Raw genomic sequence first — 14,588 nt, 5'->3', positions numbered from 1 at the left:
TGCGGAATTAAAACAGTAATCTGTTTTAATGACAAATGTTCGAATAAGTGAAAAAATTACCAAATGGTATCGGCCAGTAGTTGTTTGTTAAAACCGATTTTGTATCGGTGTATCCCTAATTTTTTACTAATGATCCCATAATGCCAATAATATTTAACTGCCATATTTGCTAATTCTTAACTTAATAGCTCTCATAATTCTCATAACATAAGTTTGCAATGTTTAATACTAAAACAGGGTATCCGCGGGGTCTTAAAAGGTGATAAATCAATTTTGGGAAAATTAAGACCCTTATAAAGTATTAAAAAGTCTTATCGCGGCTTTATAAAGTGTTAAATTTTAAAAGTATTTTGTTCAAGCTTTGTCAAAAGAGTTTGACTCCAAAAAGTATTTATGAATATATTTATTTTCATCCCCATAAGTATTAAAAAACAACGGGGTGCTCAGTCTGAGATCGGCTCGGAGCGCGCGCGCCAGGGATGGACATTAGCAGCGCCACCAGCCAGACGCGGCTGATTTTGAGTTGTGGCGGTAAACTCGCTTCACCTACCGAGCTGTTTCACCTCTTTGTAAACGTTGTTCAATGCATGCGAGTGCTGCTGTATGTGCGCATATGACCAGTCGTTTTCTCCGTCATCACTCGCGTGAAGACGCGCTGTGAGACTCGCGCGCGCTGAGAGAAGATCTGACGCTGTGCATCATCCGAGAGCGCGCGCGAGTCTCACAGCGGGCAAATATTGAGTTCTCTTTCAAGTCTTGCGCTTAAACGGACAAACTCACACAAGAAGTATGTCAACATGTCCATCTTGATGAGTATCATAGCTGACATAGCCTGAATATGCCTTAAGTGAACTGTATAGTATGCACAGTCGAGAAAGATGACGCATATCCCTGCCTCAGGTCTTAAAGGTGCAGTAGCCTTTACTGCTGCCTGAGTGATGTCCTTATATTTAGTTTGACATTAAACAATGCTCTTGATTGAATAGCTTTTGTAAGTTTAATAAGGATTAATCTTTCATTTAAACAGTTAAATATGCAGTTATTTTACATTTGATTACTTTATTCAATTTCTGTACCTTTCTGCAGGCCAGTAGGCCTGTACATTATTATTTAAGTGAGGTCGAGTTAAACATTCTAGTTTGAATTTTATTTTTCGGTTTTCGGCTTTGGCTCCTTCTTTTTTTGTTTCGGCCAAGAATTGTGATTTCGGTGCATCCCTACTGACAATGTTCTGCTCGGTATGTTGTCAACACGCTTCAAAGATGCCAGAACGAATAGTTTCATTGTTGGGACTAACAACCATAAAACTGGAAGCCATAAAAGACCACAAATCATCGTGAAAATGTCAGTATTTCATTGAGACTTGAGATTAAATAAACTGCCCAAGTATTGTAGAGCTTGTAGTATTAATTTGTTAAAAACAAAAAAGTGGCTGGTAAAAACATTGAGTGGTAGACTTTGAAAAAAGTTAATTTCCATCCCTGGCGAGCACCGTCTACAGGTGACGTCATGTGTTTTGCGAAATGCGCAGTTAGGTAATGTGTCGCCCTCCATACGTTGTAAAACATACTATTAATAATATAAACAGATATACAGATAATATAAACAATACAAAATTGGCCTACGGTAGAGATTTTAAGTCTACATTCGACTACAACTGTTTATTAAAGGTTTGTTGCCGATTAGAACTTGAAGTGCGATGAGGTCTTAAAATATTTTGAGAAGGTCTTTAAAAAGTCTTAAAAAGGTCTTGAAATTAACTTCAGGATTCCTGCATATACCCTGTAAAAGGGCTCTTTAGTGTTGCATATGAAAATCTTGTATGGGAAGGCAGCTCATTTCTGCAGCATATACTTCCTGGTGTCATCGTCCTCAAGGTCAAAAGATTATGTGGTTTATGTGACTGAGCCCTCGTTCTCAACAACCCACTGTCCCTCGACAGGAAAACCACAAATATGAACTCCTGTTTCCCACAGGCCACCCCTTCTGTGTTATCAATATGCAGTCAATATGCAACAGTTTTTCTTTCTATTATTCTGGTATTATATGATATGAAAAGTTAATTTTGTTTACATTTGTTCTTTATTTCTGTGTGTGCATGTGTGTTTGACATTCACCCCTAACCCTAGTGATATCCCTGAATTTCTCTTTCAGCTATTTGTACAAGAATGAGATTCAGGCAATAGACCGAGAAGCTTTTAAGGGGCTCGTCTCTCTCGAACAACTGTAAGTGACCTTCTGCCCTGTCTAGTTCCCATGTTCATTCTTGCTACTAACCAAAATAAGGATCTGAAAGTAAAAGGGTAAAGGAATAGTTCATCAAAAATGAAAAATGCTGTCTCTTGAACACATTCATATTCCTTACACAAAGCTATTGTATCATTTAGTGGGAAACAAGTCATATGGACACTATAATAATATTTTTATAATGAAAATTCCTTTAATCCCCATTTATAGTAACTACTAAAATCAACAGCCAACACATTCAAAATTTCCACCAAAGAAAGAAAGTTATATGGGTTTGGTGAGTAAATGATTGCAGATGTTTTTATATTAGGCTGAATTATTCTTTTAATCTTTGGTGAAATTTGATCCATTTTTTACAAAAGAAAAAAGTTTGATCAAGTACAAAGCCAGATGGGGAGGGTAGACCTGCAACCAAATAACATTTACATTCAGATTTTACAGAGAACCGTCACTTGGGAACAATAGCTCATATTGTCTTATATTGTTCCACTTTTTTTTTTGTTATTTAGTAATATCTGCTGATAAATCAGGTTTTAATAATCTGTTGATAAAATTTTCAATTGCAGCTGGCTAGAATGCAGATGCTGATTTAAGTGTTGGGTCATGTGCACAGGTTATTCAGGCAATCAATGATTTTTATGGGAAAAACCATTTGTGCAAAAACCATACGCCTGGAAAACATAAACGCACTTTCACAATTACTTCAAATATTTCTTATGATTCTCATGACATTTTGTCTGTTATTGTTAACTTAATTTAAGCCCACAGCATATTGGCCAAGAGCTAATTATTATATGTCAGAGTTAGAAATGTGTTAACACCTTGTTCATACTGTTCGACATGACATAAAACTAAACCATATTTACTATGCTAATACACATCCCTGCTCTTATTGTACGTGATTCAGCGGTGCACATTATTAAAGGGGTCATATGATGCTTTGTTTTCCTTTTAGGGAGAAAAGCAAAAGCCATTTCTTTAGCCTTCGAATGAAATTAGAAATCAGTGTTTAAGAAGTGACTCAGGCTGGAACTGGGGTGCCTTTCCCAAAAGCATCGTTCGCCAACTATGGTTGCACGTTCCATCGAACTCTATTGGTAAAGACAGAACTTGCGGTCATATACTTGGCTTTGGGAAACACATCCCTGGTCAATAAATCCAGCAACATTAATAACTTTTTGACAACAACACAGTGGGTCCGCTGGCCAATCAGAGCACTCTGAACTTTTAGGAAGGAGGGGCTTTTTAGAAATCAGAGTGTTTTAGACAGAATGGGAATCGAGGTACTGCAACAATGTACAGTAAATGTGAGAATATAATGTGTTTTCTGAGCATTAAAACATGTTAACCTATTCTAGTCAAGTCATCTTTATTTATATATTGCTTTTACAATGACAACTGCTTCAAAGCAGCTTCACAGTGTTAACCCTCTATGGTACGGTGTTGCCTCCAGGCAACATAGTCTATTTTAGATTATTCTTAATCAAATGAAACACCAATGTATTGTTCAAACCTATCCCTGGGAAGAAGAACTCAAAAACTAACCAATGAAAGTATAAAAAAATGGGTCACATGACCCACAGGGGTCCATTTTGTGTCCTGTTTCAGTCATGTGCACAGGTCACATGACTCCATATTTTCTCCAATGAAAATGGCATTTTTCACTAATTTCCTGTCCAGATAATCACCCACAAAAATATGAGTCACCTTCACTGGTTAGTAAAGAAGTATTTTCAAGAACTTTACATTATACATCATCAAATGTTTTAAAGTAAATAACAAAAAACTGTGTGTTGCCTCAAGGCAACATTGTACCATAATGGAATCGTGTAAGGCCATAGCAGACACACTAGGTTGGATACAAATACAGCATATTTGTAAGGAAAAGAGTTAGAATTATCTAAATATATCTGCATTTTTGCACAATATTGTAATGCATGTGTAAAAATAGTAATACACATACTATAACTGGATTTATTATGATCTGCACATTTTCTATAGCACTCAAAAAAGGTATAAAACACCACTGATGAGGATGAGGATGAGGTGTCGTGATGAGGAAGATAAGGCCATAGTGACAATCCGGCAGGGAGAGAGTGAGGGTGAGATCGAAGAAGGAGATGAGGATGAAGATGGTTATGATATGATATAATAACTTGATGTAATAACTTGATGTGATGGCTTGATGTAATGGTTTGGTAATACATGTTCCACGATGGTACAATGTTGCCTGAGAGCAACACCTGAATTTGAAATGTTGCTTTTTATTAAATATGAAATTTGTAATACATTATAAACTGGATAAATGTGTTTGTTTAGGTCTCTAGTTAAAGAAATTGATTTTTTCAATACATTTATTCATTTTTTTCTACATGAAAACTTAAAAAGTTTAAATTTGTCCATTGTGGTACAATGTTGCCTTGAGGCAACAAACTTTTAAAAAATAAATAAAAATAAAAATTATGAATTTTTTTATTGCTATTGTTAAAGTGTCCTATTTTAAGCAGGAAAAACACCACAAATAATTATTTTCTCATTTAAATCATATTGCGTACCATAGAGGGTTAACAGGAAAATATTGCAACAAAATTATATTCGGCTGTACAGCCGCTCTGGAGAAAACGGTGATATCATCAGCTCATTTAAATTTATCATATAGCGACAATTTGGGCACATCAGTTCTATAATTGATATACCGGTAGTTCTATTATACACAAAATAATGACCTTATAAAACAGCATCATATGACCCCTTTGAAGAACATTAAATAATGGTCTCCATTCTGGAATTGTGCACATTTTTCATCATCCAATAAATTCTCAATGATAAAATCAAGTCCTGTCCAATTATTTTTTCTTTCTTGTTGAAAGTACATTTGATTTTGGAAGGTTCTGTGACATTGCACACAAAAATGCTGAGTAAATAATGTTCAAAATGAAGGCAAAAATCAATGGAAAAGCATTGATAGTGTTTGATCTAGATACCATGTTTATGTCATGTAAAACGTATAACTCTGTCTCACAGATACCTGCACTTCAACAACATTGAGTCATTGGAGCCCGAGTCTTTCTCTCATCTACCCAAGCTTGAGCGGCTGTGAGTTTTGCATGCATCTCAAACCTCAAATCATCACTCAAAAGTTTTTTGTACAGTGTTGCCTGCCTCACTCCTTCCTGCTGGCCCTTATTCCAAATGTTTGGAGACTGTTCCACTGAATTCCTTTGGAAAATCACCCACACACATTCTGATGTCTTTTAAAGACGGGAAAGTCACTTGTACATAGAGAGGCATGGACTAAAATGTGAGTGAGCACTGATTCAGTACTGGAGTTTGTAAGCCAGAATCTACTGGGTGGTGGAGATCTGAACATGAAAAATAGAATCTGCATCTGGATGGTGATTAATGAAACAAACCCTCCTGTTCTGTATAGTAGTAGTTGTGAACAGTAATGCGGTCCCTGGGAAAGTGACCCCGTCTGTCCTGGTTGAAAGCAAGAACATCCCTGTGGACCTTCATCTTTGCATCTATTTCACAGAGCATATGCATTACCGGTTAAAAGTTTGTAATAATTAAGATTTTTATTTTCTTATTTTCTTATGCCAAGGCTGCATTTACAGTAAAACACAGTAAAATTGTGAAATATCATTACTATTTAAAATAACTGTTTTCTACTTGAATATATTTAAACAAATTTATTCCAGTGATCGAAGCTGAATTTTCAGCATTGTTACTCCAGTCTTAAGTGTCACACTATCCTTCAGAAGTCATTCTAATATGTGACCCATCACGGAAACCAGGGACACAAGTCGGCAGCTCTACTTTCGAGCAAAATGAGAAAGAAGCGTTTTTTTTTTTTTGTTTTTTTTCAAATTATGCTTTTTTCGCTTTTTTGCAGAATCTGTTAGTTGAAATTACGAAAAAGCCTCTCCGTGTTTGGGATGGCATTAATGGTATATTTAAAAGCGTATATTTTGAGGTTGAAATCGCCTTGTTTTGTCTGTGTGTATTTTCATACTGGCTTTTGTTATTGCCCCGCCCTCCAAGGGACGAGTGGCTAATTATTTATGCAGCGCTCTGGCCGGCTGTAGAGATGATCTGAGCGACGATGAAAGCGGCATAATAAGACTGAATAATACCCTAATCTACAACTGAGCGAAGATGAAGAAGAGGAAGAATGTATCAGACAGGCGTCAGACGAGTTGGACCGTAAGAAATCAGAGGCTATATCGATAGTAACATTTGACAGGGATAAAGGCAGAGAAATGGCTCAAATCTTTAACTGTGGCTATAGTGTAGGGGTAAGGCGCATGTCATCAAGTTTTGACGCAACTCGATCAGAGGTTCGAATCTGCCTTTTGCCACACTCTCATCACATATCAGATCGGAAAGGCATTTATTTTCAAAAAGAATTGAGAAAATATTAGAAAAGTGGAAATAAAGCATCTAACATTTATGTTTATTAATTAACACTTATGTTTTGTAACATTTATGTTTATTAATAAGTTTTTCTCGGTTAGAGAGTGTGGTAAAAGGCGGAATTCGAACCGCTGATCGATTTGCGTCACAACTTAATGACATGCGCCTTACCCCTACACTGCGCCTGACATGCGCCTACCCCTACAATATATATATCTTTTATTTTTTATTTTTCAAAAAACTCTTTAGCTTAGACCTTTCTAATTTGTTTTAGTCTGCATATTAATAGGTAACCCAGCAGTTTTTTTTTTTTTTTGTAAAATCCATTTTCTGTAAAATATTACTAAAATAATAATAATAATTAGTATGAGTATTATATTGTTATATTTATTCTAACTTTCTCAATTTTTTATTTGTAATTATGAAAATGTTATTGTAATGGTAATATTTCTTATTTGTAAAAATATTTTTAGCAGTAATAATAATCATAATAATAATTATTAGTATTAATATATAAACACAAAATGTTATATACACACTCTTTTAATTTGTATTTTTATTTTAAATAACAATAATCGCATTTTAAATCGCAATCGCAATTTTACCCATAATAATCGCAATTATATATTTTCCCCAAATCGTGCAGCCCTAGTTACTAGCAACCATGCAGCTTTACAGGGGGTATGGCTTATCTAAATGAGATGCAAATGAGCCCTATTGTCACTCCCAGCAGGTGAGAACAGGTGTGAACTGCAAAACTTCAGAGGCTGTTTTCTCTCGTTTACACTTTTCTAAAGGCCTACATTCAGATGGCCACAACTTCTCCAAATATTATCAGATTTCCATGTGTTATACATCGTTGGAAAGCTTGGAGACTACAATTTCAGAATCTGTGAATAACTCAAAATGCCCCAGAACCGACTTGTGTCCTTACTTTCCGTGACTGGTCACATGATTATTCGGTGCTCAAGAGACATTTCTTATTATTATCAATGTTGAAAACATATTTTGTGGAAAACTGATCTGCCGGCTATTTGATTTCGCCCTGCAGTTCAGGCTGGAAACCTGTACATATTTCTATCCTGCTACTGTTACAAAATTACAGGGACCAATCACATACCGGCTTATCCACCTGGCGGGTTGGTGGGTTTAACACAATGACAGATAAAGAAGATGGATCGTTGGTCTGATTGGTTGAAGGATTATTCAATTGTGTACAGAGTCATTTGAACTATGCCCGTTGATCATGCCTCTTGTGCAGTGAAAATACAGAGTAGACTCCCCAGACCAGTGTTCAAACTGAACAACACGTGGACAGACAGGACAGAGCAGGATACTTTTAATGTGAAACAAAGTTTCAACTCTCAAATTTGGTCATTTAAAAAAAAGAAATTTAAACAATAAATACCATTTTGTGTCTCTTTAATGTGCCGTGATCGCTCTAGCGCCATAGTTAAGACAGAAAGACACTGTTTTTCAAGTTCAAGTCCACAGATGTAAATCTACCAACTCTTCTTCTGACTGGTTTGTCGGACAAAATGGCGGATTCGGCGGATGGCGGATTATGATGGGTTTGATCGCCTGTCAATCAAAATTTAAGAACTGTCACAATTTCATTTTTTATTAATGAGATTTTTCTTTATATTTTTTTTATTATAAAAAAAAACACTTTAAAAAAATAAATAAATAAAAGCTTTATGGCATGTGTTGTGTTTTTCCTGTCTTGGTCACAGACTATATGCCTGATTTGTGAATACACACATTTGAATCTGTGCCCCATCATTGATATCTACTGCAGGTTTCTGCACAACAACAGAATTACTCATCTTGCATTAGGAACCTTCTCCCAACTGCAGTCCATGAAGAGACTGTGAGTATTACTTAAGATGACTTATTTACGGATGGGTAAAGCATTAGTTTGCTTTATTTAGTTATCAATTAGATTTTGAAAAACTCAAAGTTGGTTGTGTTCCACTTTAGCCATCAAAATTAAATAAATGAGACACAGTAGTAAGAGTATTTTAAATGGTTTGTAATCAAAACATTTAGTGCAGTGTAATATTTGTATCATTGAGATCTTATTATAGTTTTTATTAATATTTTGATATGCATTTTTTTTTTTTTTTTTTATTTAAATTTGTAGTAATTTGTTGTGTTGTTGGTCATTTGATATAGCTGTCTATACACATTTTTTTTTTCTTTTTTTCAGTTTTATATTAGTCAATTTTGTAGTACATCAAGTTAATCTAAATAAAAATGAGAAATTTTGCCTTGGCAACTACCTGAAATATAATAATAGATTTTTCTCATTATCATTATAGATATTGTCCTTGATGTGAATGGACCATTAGTGTCATAACGTTAGATGGGGATGATAAAGTCATTTTTAAATGTTTGTTAACAGGAAGTTAATATGTTAAAGTTCAGGAAATGTTTATTTTGTAAATATTTCGATGAACTAAGTAACTTTAAATCTATTAAAGATCAGAGAATATTTTGAATTGGTGTTCAAAACAACTTATGTACTGTAAATGGTTTTATTTGAACCTAAGAATTGCCTCAGTTTGATAAAAAAAAAATGTGTCTGTGGGTGTTTTTAGGCGCCTCGACTCAAACACACTGCACTGTGACTGTGAACTGCTGTGGTTGGCCGATCTGTTGAAGCAGTACGCAGAGTCTGGAAACGCTCAAGCTGCAGCTACTTGTGACTATCCAAGCCGTTTGCAGGGACGCTCGGTCGCCACTCTCACTGCAGCGGAGCTCAACTGTGGTGAGGCTTTTCACGCACATAAACACACTTCACACGCCAATATACACGTTCTGTTCAAATCAAAATGATCAACTGGCAGTACATTGTTACAATGTTTACAGCATCTTCCCCCATTTGCCACATCCACATTATTCTACTCCATGGGACCCACTTTATGTCTTTGAACATGTTAGTCATCATAATAAATAACAGATGCTTTCCCAGTGATTTCCCAGATGCATCATTGTTCGCATGCTACGCCGCCACCTCCTCGTCAAATGATTGAGGGAGTGAAGGGTCAAACGTGACTTTTCATTTCAGCCATGTGTGAAACACAGAGGTCATCTCTATTGAGCTTTTGTGATGTCAGAATTGTTGGCTGGGAAAAAGGCAGCTCAGATCCTGAAATATCGGGCTAATAACCAGTTCAGTGTTCACTGAAAAAATCATATTACATTTATGGTTGAAAAGGAAAAAAGGCAACAGTGGGTGCTAGAAATTCACAGTAAAATATGTTTACAATGTTTCAGCCATTTTTTAAATATATTTTCTTATTTATTTAGCTTAGTTAATAAAGTCATTTTTTTGTAAAGTAATAAATAAAAATGCATGGCTCTTTACATTCACTTAAGACATAATCAACTATGTTTACTTGAATACTCACCCATACGGGCATTTTGATATAATTCTGTTTGAATATGTCCGTTCAAGCGCAAGAAGATGTGAAAGAGAACTCAGTATTCGCACGCTGTCTGTGACGTGGCTTTCTCTGTGCATGCTTTGGATGTGTTGCTCACAGAACTTTTCAAACAGTGATTGAGTACCGAATTGAGTTTCCTTTCATGTCATCTTGTGCTTGAAAATGTAGATTGGCCAGGCTTAAAAACACAAGCAAATGATAAACTTTCGAATAAAGTTTATATCCTCAGACCTAGGGCTGGCCATTATGGCCAAAATTTCATATCCCGATATAGCTCATTTGATATCCCGATAACGATATACATAACGATATAGCAATTTTTCTGTTAATTCAGTTTATGAATAGTCTATACAAAATTGCAATGTGGAAATGCAGTTTGAAATTATATACAAAACAAATAGAGGTAGTATGGACTACATTTTTATTTTATTTAGAACTTTTTTTTAAGCAAGACTGTTGGTAAAGTTAACACCTGCCTAGGGATGTTAAGCGATGACCGTTTGACCGATGGTTGACCGTATCAACGTTAACTGATCAAAGTTGTCGGTAAAAAAAAAAAAAAAAAAAAAAAAGTGATCTCTAAATTAGGCTATTATACAGTGGACTAAACGCTACTACAGTTAGCCGTCTCATTCCAAAATCTTTTAGTTTGAAGTGAACATATCCCTCGCACTCTATTTTTTATAACTCGCCTGTTTGTACCTAATAAACCAATAAAAACATTTGGCGCGCGCTCACAAGGTTTGCAAAAAGTAAACAGTCTAACACTCGAGGCTAGAGCCAGGGCAGACGACAGGATGAAGCGTGCATTTCGCTTAAGATTGGCTTACATTTGGAAATATATTACATCTACATTTCAGTGGAAACACTTGAGGAGTTGATCATCATCTTTCTTTATTATTGTTAGCACTACCTCGAACTAAAGAGGCGTCTCTTCGGAGCTGTCATTTTCTTAAATCAGCCACGGCAATGTTTCAAATGAGCTTCTAACGCTAGACAAATGCCTTTATTTTCAACGCGATCACCTTGTACCCAAACCATTTCGAAACTAAGGAGCCATTTGTCCTCAGATTACAAACAAGCTCCTCCGCGGCGCGTTTGCGGGACTCGTGTTTCGCGCTGTGGGGGATTTAAAAAATGTGAAGTGAGTGGAAGGGAGGCGGCAGCGCTAGGACTGTGTGTGCGTGCGTGCGTGCCTGCGTGCGTGCCTGCGTGTGAGTGAGAGAGAGAGAGAGAGAGAGAGAGAGAGGGAGGGAGTGCGGCTCGCGGCTGTTATTTCAAATAGCGCAGCATATTTTAAACTAATCGGTTAACCGGTTTTAACAGGCTAATGAGGCTCGGTGGTCGGTCCAGAAAATGTTTAGTTTACGCCATCCCTACACCTGCCATTAAAATATTTCAATATATGGCTATATGGTGTGCCGCGCGTAAAAGCCCGTTGCAGCGTCGGTGTCTGAAGTTTGTTTTGAGCGCTTATGCCACCACTCTGGCGTAATTACTCTGAGAATTACCCAGGTCTGAACCGCGTCTACTACCGTCTTCCTCCATGTTTGTTTATGTATTGCAGCGTGCATGGGCATGCCGTGGCGTGAGGTGCATCATATAAAACGATAGACATTTTCTATCGTCCAGATGATATATTTCGTCATATCGCCCAGCCCTACTCAGACCTGTAATACTCAGCCCATAACCTCGCTGTTTGGTGGGCCCAGGACCCTGCAGAAGTTCTGCAGTGCTTCACTAAAACTTGCCCACATCACATAAGCCCATAATTTCACCAACAAATGGAAGTTATATCAGAAAATAATCAGAAAGAAATCACTGGAAACTAGCAAGATCGCAAAACGAACATTTTTGTAATTTACTTAAGGATTAAAACCTAAGCGTCAATGTTTTACCACAGTTTTACATTAATAAGCGATACATTGATCGTAATTAATTAATTTGTTTCAAGATTGCACTTTAGTCCCACAGAAATAAAGTGGGGTCACATGCCCTATTTAACGATCTGAGCACATGTTCTGAAGCGCATGGGGCAGGTGCACTTAGCATGTATCCGGATCCACTTTTGCTAGTTTACCGACGGAAAAAAAAGGTCCAAAAGGGTTGTACCTAGTCTCTTAATGAGTCATGGGTGTGTTTCGGGCGTAACGTGTAATAAAGCAATCTAGAGTCATCTCCCATTCCCTTTAAAAGCCAGTTATTCTTGCACAGTGGCGGATTCGCTATTTACATGGCAAAATATAGGCACCCTCAACCTGACAAGTCAGTTTAAATACATGTGTTTCCAGGGTTGGTTAAATAAGTAGTGAATTTAATTCATCATTACCGCAAAATGGTCATTCTGATTCATGCAATGACTATGTATTATGACATTTATGGATTTTTATCTTTATCTACACAATAAATCTTTTACATTGTAATCCTTTTATTTTTCATATTTGGCATGTTTGTGTGCTCTAGCGTGTCCCTGTATGGGTAATAAGCAGAGTGTACATGCGTTGGTACATATTATTAACTCACACTTTAAATAACACAAAAAGCAGGTTTTTTTTGGTCTATAGCAGTCGTTTTCAGTTCCTCAAAAGAGCAACGCTCCAACAATGCATCTGAACACACCTGTTTTTTTAGACCAGCACGCCCATGGGTGAACACATGGTGCCAGTGCATTTGCTCTTTAAACAACTAGAGGTGAAAATGAGAACTGCGTCGAGCTCAAACTAGTAAAAAACATTGTGTCGCGGCTGGCGACGCACTGCACCGGGTGTATGATAAAACCAAGGGGGTAATCTAGCACTCGGAAAGCGTTCCACCCATAGGGGCGGCCGTTGCTTACCAATCCATCACCTGTTGTTAGCATCCCATTGACTCCCATTCCTTTTTGAGTCACTTTGACAGTGAATAACTTTACATCTGAGGCGTTTAAAGACATTTGTCCATTGTTTATTTCTAAATGTATAAAATGATTTTAAAAGTCTTTAATGCTGATGTTAGTTGGAATAATTTGTGGCGCTGCTATCTCCAGACTCCAGACTCAGATAAACTCAGTCTTTGTTTGTAACCACTCCTCAAGCCCCAGTTGGCCCACTTTGGACCAAGGAATTCGGCGGGCCAAAAAACCCTGGTCATTGACCGCCGTGAATATGCAGAGTTACAAACACAAGCACTTATCTCCCATTTACAAGCTTTAGGATTCTTAGGAAATTAAAAAAAAAAAACATTGTATTTCTCGGTTTAGAGAGAATTCAGTGCAGGACGCAGATATGTTGTCAGCACAGAGGCCAGTAGATTTTCACAGCTGTTTGTTTCAGTTTCAGCTGGGCAGGCGAGTGTAAGTTTTCTTACAGTTTTGCGACTGCTGGGGCTTATGGCCTTATGAAAGCAGTCGTTCGGCTTGGTCTCCTCTGTATGCATGTGTCCAGTGATGGACACTAAGTAGCGGACTGGACGCTACACACTATTTAAACAGATGAATGACAATAACACCATAGTGTGTTCGAACTCTGATCCCCTGAGAAAACCCAGATCTGTTGACAGAGGGAATTCCTCATGACAGGGTTTTGTCACATATAGTAGTGATGACAGATGTGTCACATGAGCTCAGTGCGATTGAACCTCTGTGAGAGAGGAGTGGTCGGCAGCGCTGAAATAGTGTCACAAATTATTTGGAACTGCATGCGGTTTTTCTGGCAGTGACACACCTTGTCTTGCGCTTGCAGGGCAAACTTGACAGTGGTGTCATGTATACACCGATCAGGCATAACATTATGATCCTTTTGCTGCCTTAACAGCCCTGACTCGTTGAGGCATGCTCTCCACTAGACCCCTGAAGGTGTGCTGTGGTATCTGGCACAAAGATGTCAGCAGCAGATCCTTTAAGTCCTGTAAGTTGTGAGGTGGGGCCTCCATGGATCAGACTTATTTGTTAAGCACATCACACAGATGCTCGATTGGATTGAGATCTGGTGAATTTGTATTCTGACACCTTTCTATCAGAACCAGCATTAACTTGAGCAATTTGAGCTTCAGTAGCTCGTCTGTTTGATCGGACCACACGGGCCAGCCTTCGCTCCTCACGTGCATCAATGAGCCTTGGCCGCCCATGACCCTGTGGCCGGTTCTCCACTGTTCCTTCCTTGGATCACTTTTGATAGATACTGACCACTGCAGACCGGGAACAGCCCACAAGAGCTGCAGTTTTGGAGATGCTCTGACCCAGTCGTCTAGCCATCACAATTTGGCCCTTGTCAAACTCGTTTAAATCTTTACGCTTGCCCATTTTTCCTGCTTCTAACACATCAACTATGAGGACAAAATATTTACTTGCTGCCTAATATATCCCACTCACTAATAGGTGCCGTGATGAAGTGATAATCAGTGTTATTCACTTCACCTGTCCGATCATAATGTTATCCCTGATCAGTGTAAACAGGCAAGGGGTTACTTGCTCTCCTTTACTGTTATAATTATAACAGA

At 37.6% G+C, this 14,588-nt stretch overlaps 1 protein-coding gene across 1 annotated transcript in view; it reads left to right on the top strand.

The window, feature by feature from the left end:
- The window catches only part of LOC137091608 (peroxidasin), a 102,416-nt gene that overhangs the window by 43,140 nt on the left and 44,688 nt on the right, over positions 1 to 14,588 (top strand). The window contains exons 4-7 of the mRNA XM_067456209.1: positions 2,155 to 2,226; positions 5,272 to 5,343; positions 8,462 to 8,533; positions 9,264 to 9,433. Coding sequence (XP_067312310.1) covers positions 2,155 to 2,226; positions 5,272 to 5,343; positions 8,462 to 8,533; positions 9,264 to 9,433 — 386 coding nt within the window. The remainder of the gene's footprint in view (positions 1 to 2,154; positions 2,227 to 5,271; positions 5,344 to 8,461; positions 8,534 to 9,263; positions 9,434 to 14,588) is intronic.

Source organism: Pseudorasbora parva, chromosome 10, assembly GCF_024679245.1.
Source record: "Pseudorasbora parva isolate DD20220531a chromosome 10, ASM2467924v1, whole genome shotgun sequence".
Classification (NCBI taxonomy): Eukaryota; Metazoa; Chordata; class Actinopteri; order Cypriniformes; family Gobionidae; genus Pseudorasbora; species Pseudorasbora parva.
The sequence above is the reverse complement of the archived record's forward strand: the minus strand, read 5'-3'. Positions and strand labels throughout refer to the sequence as shown.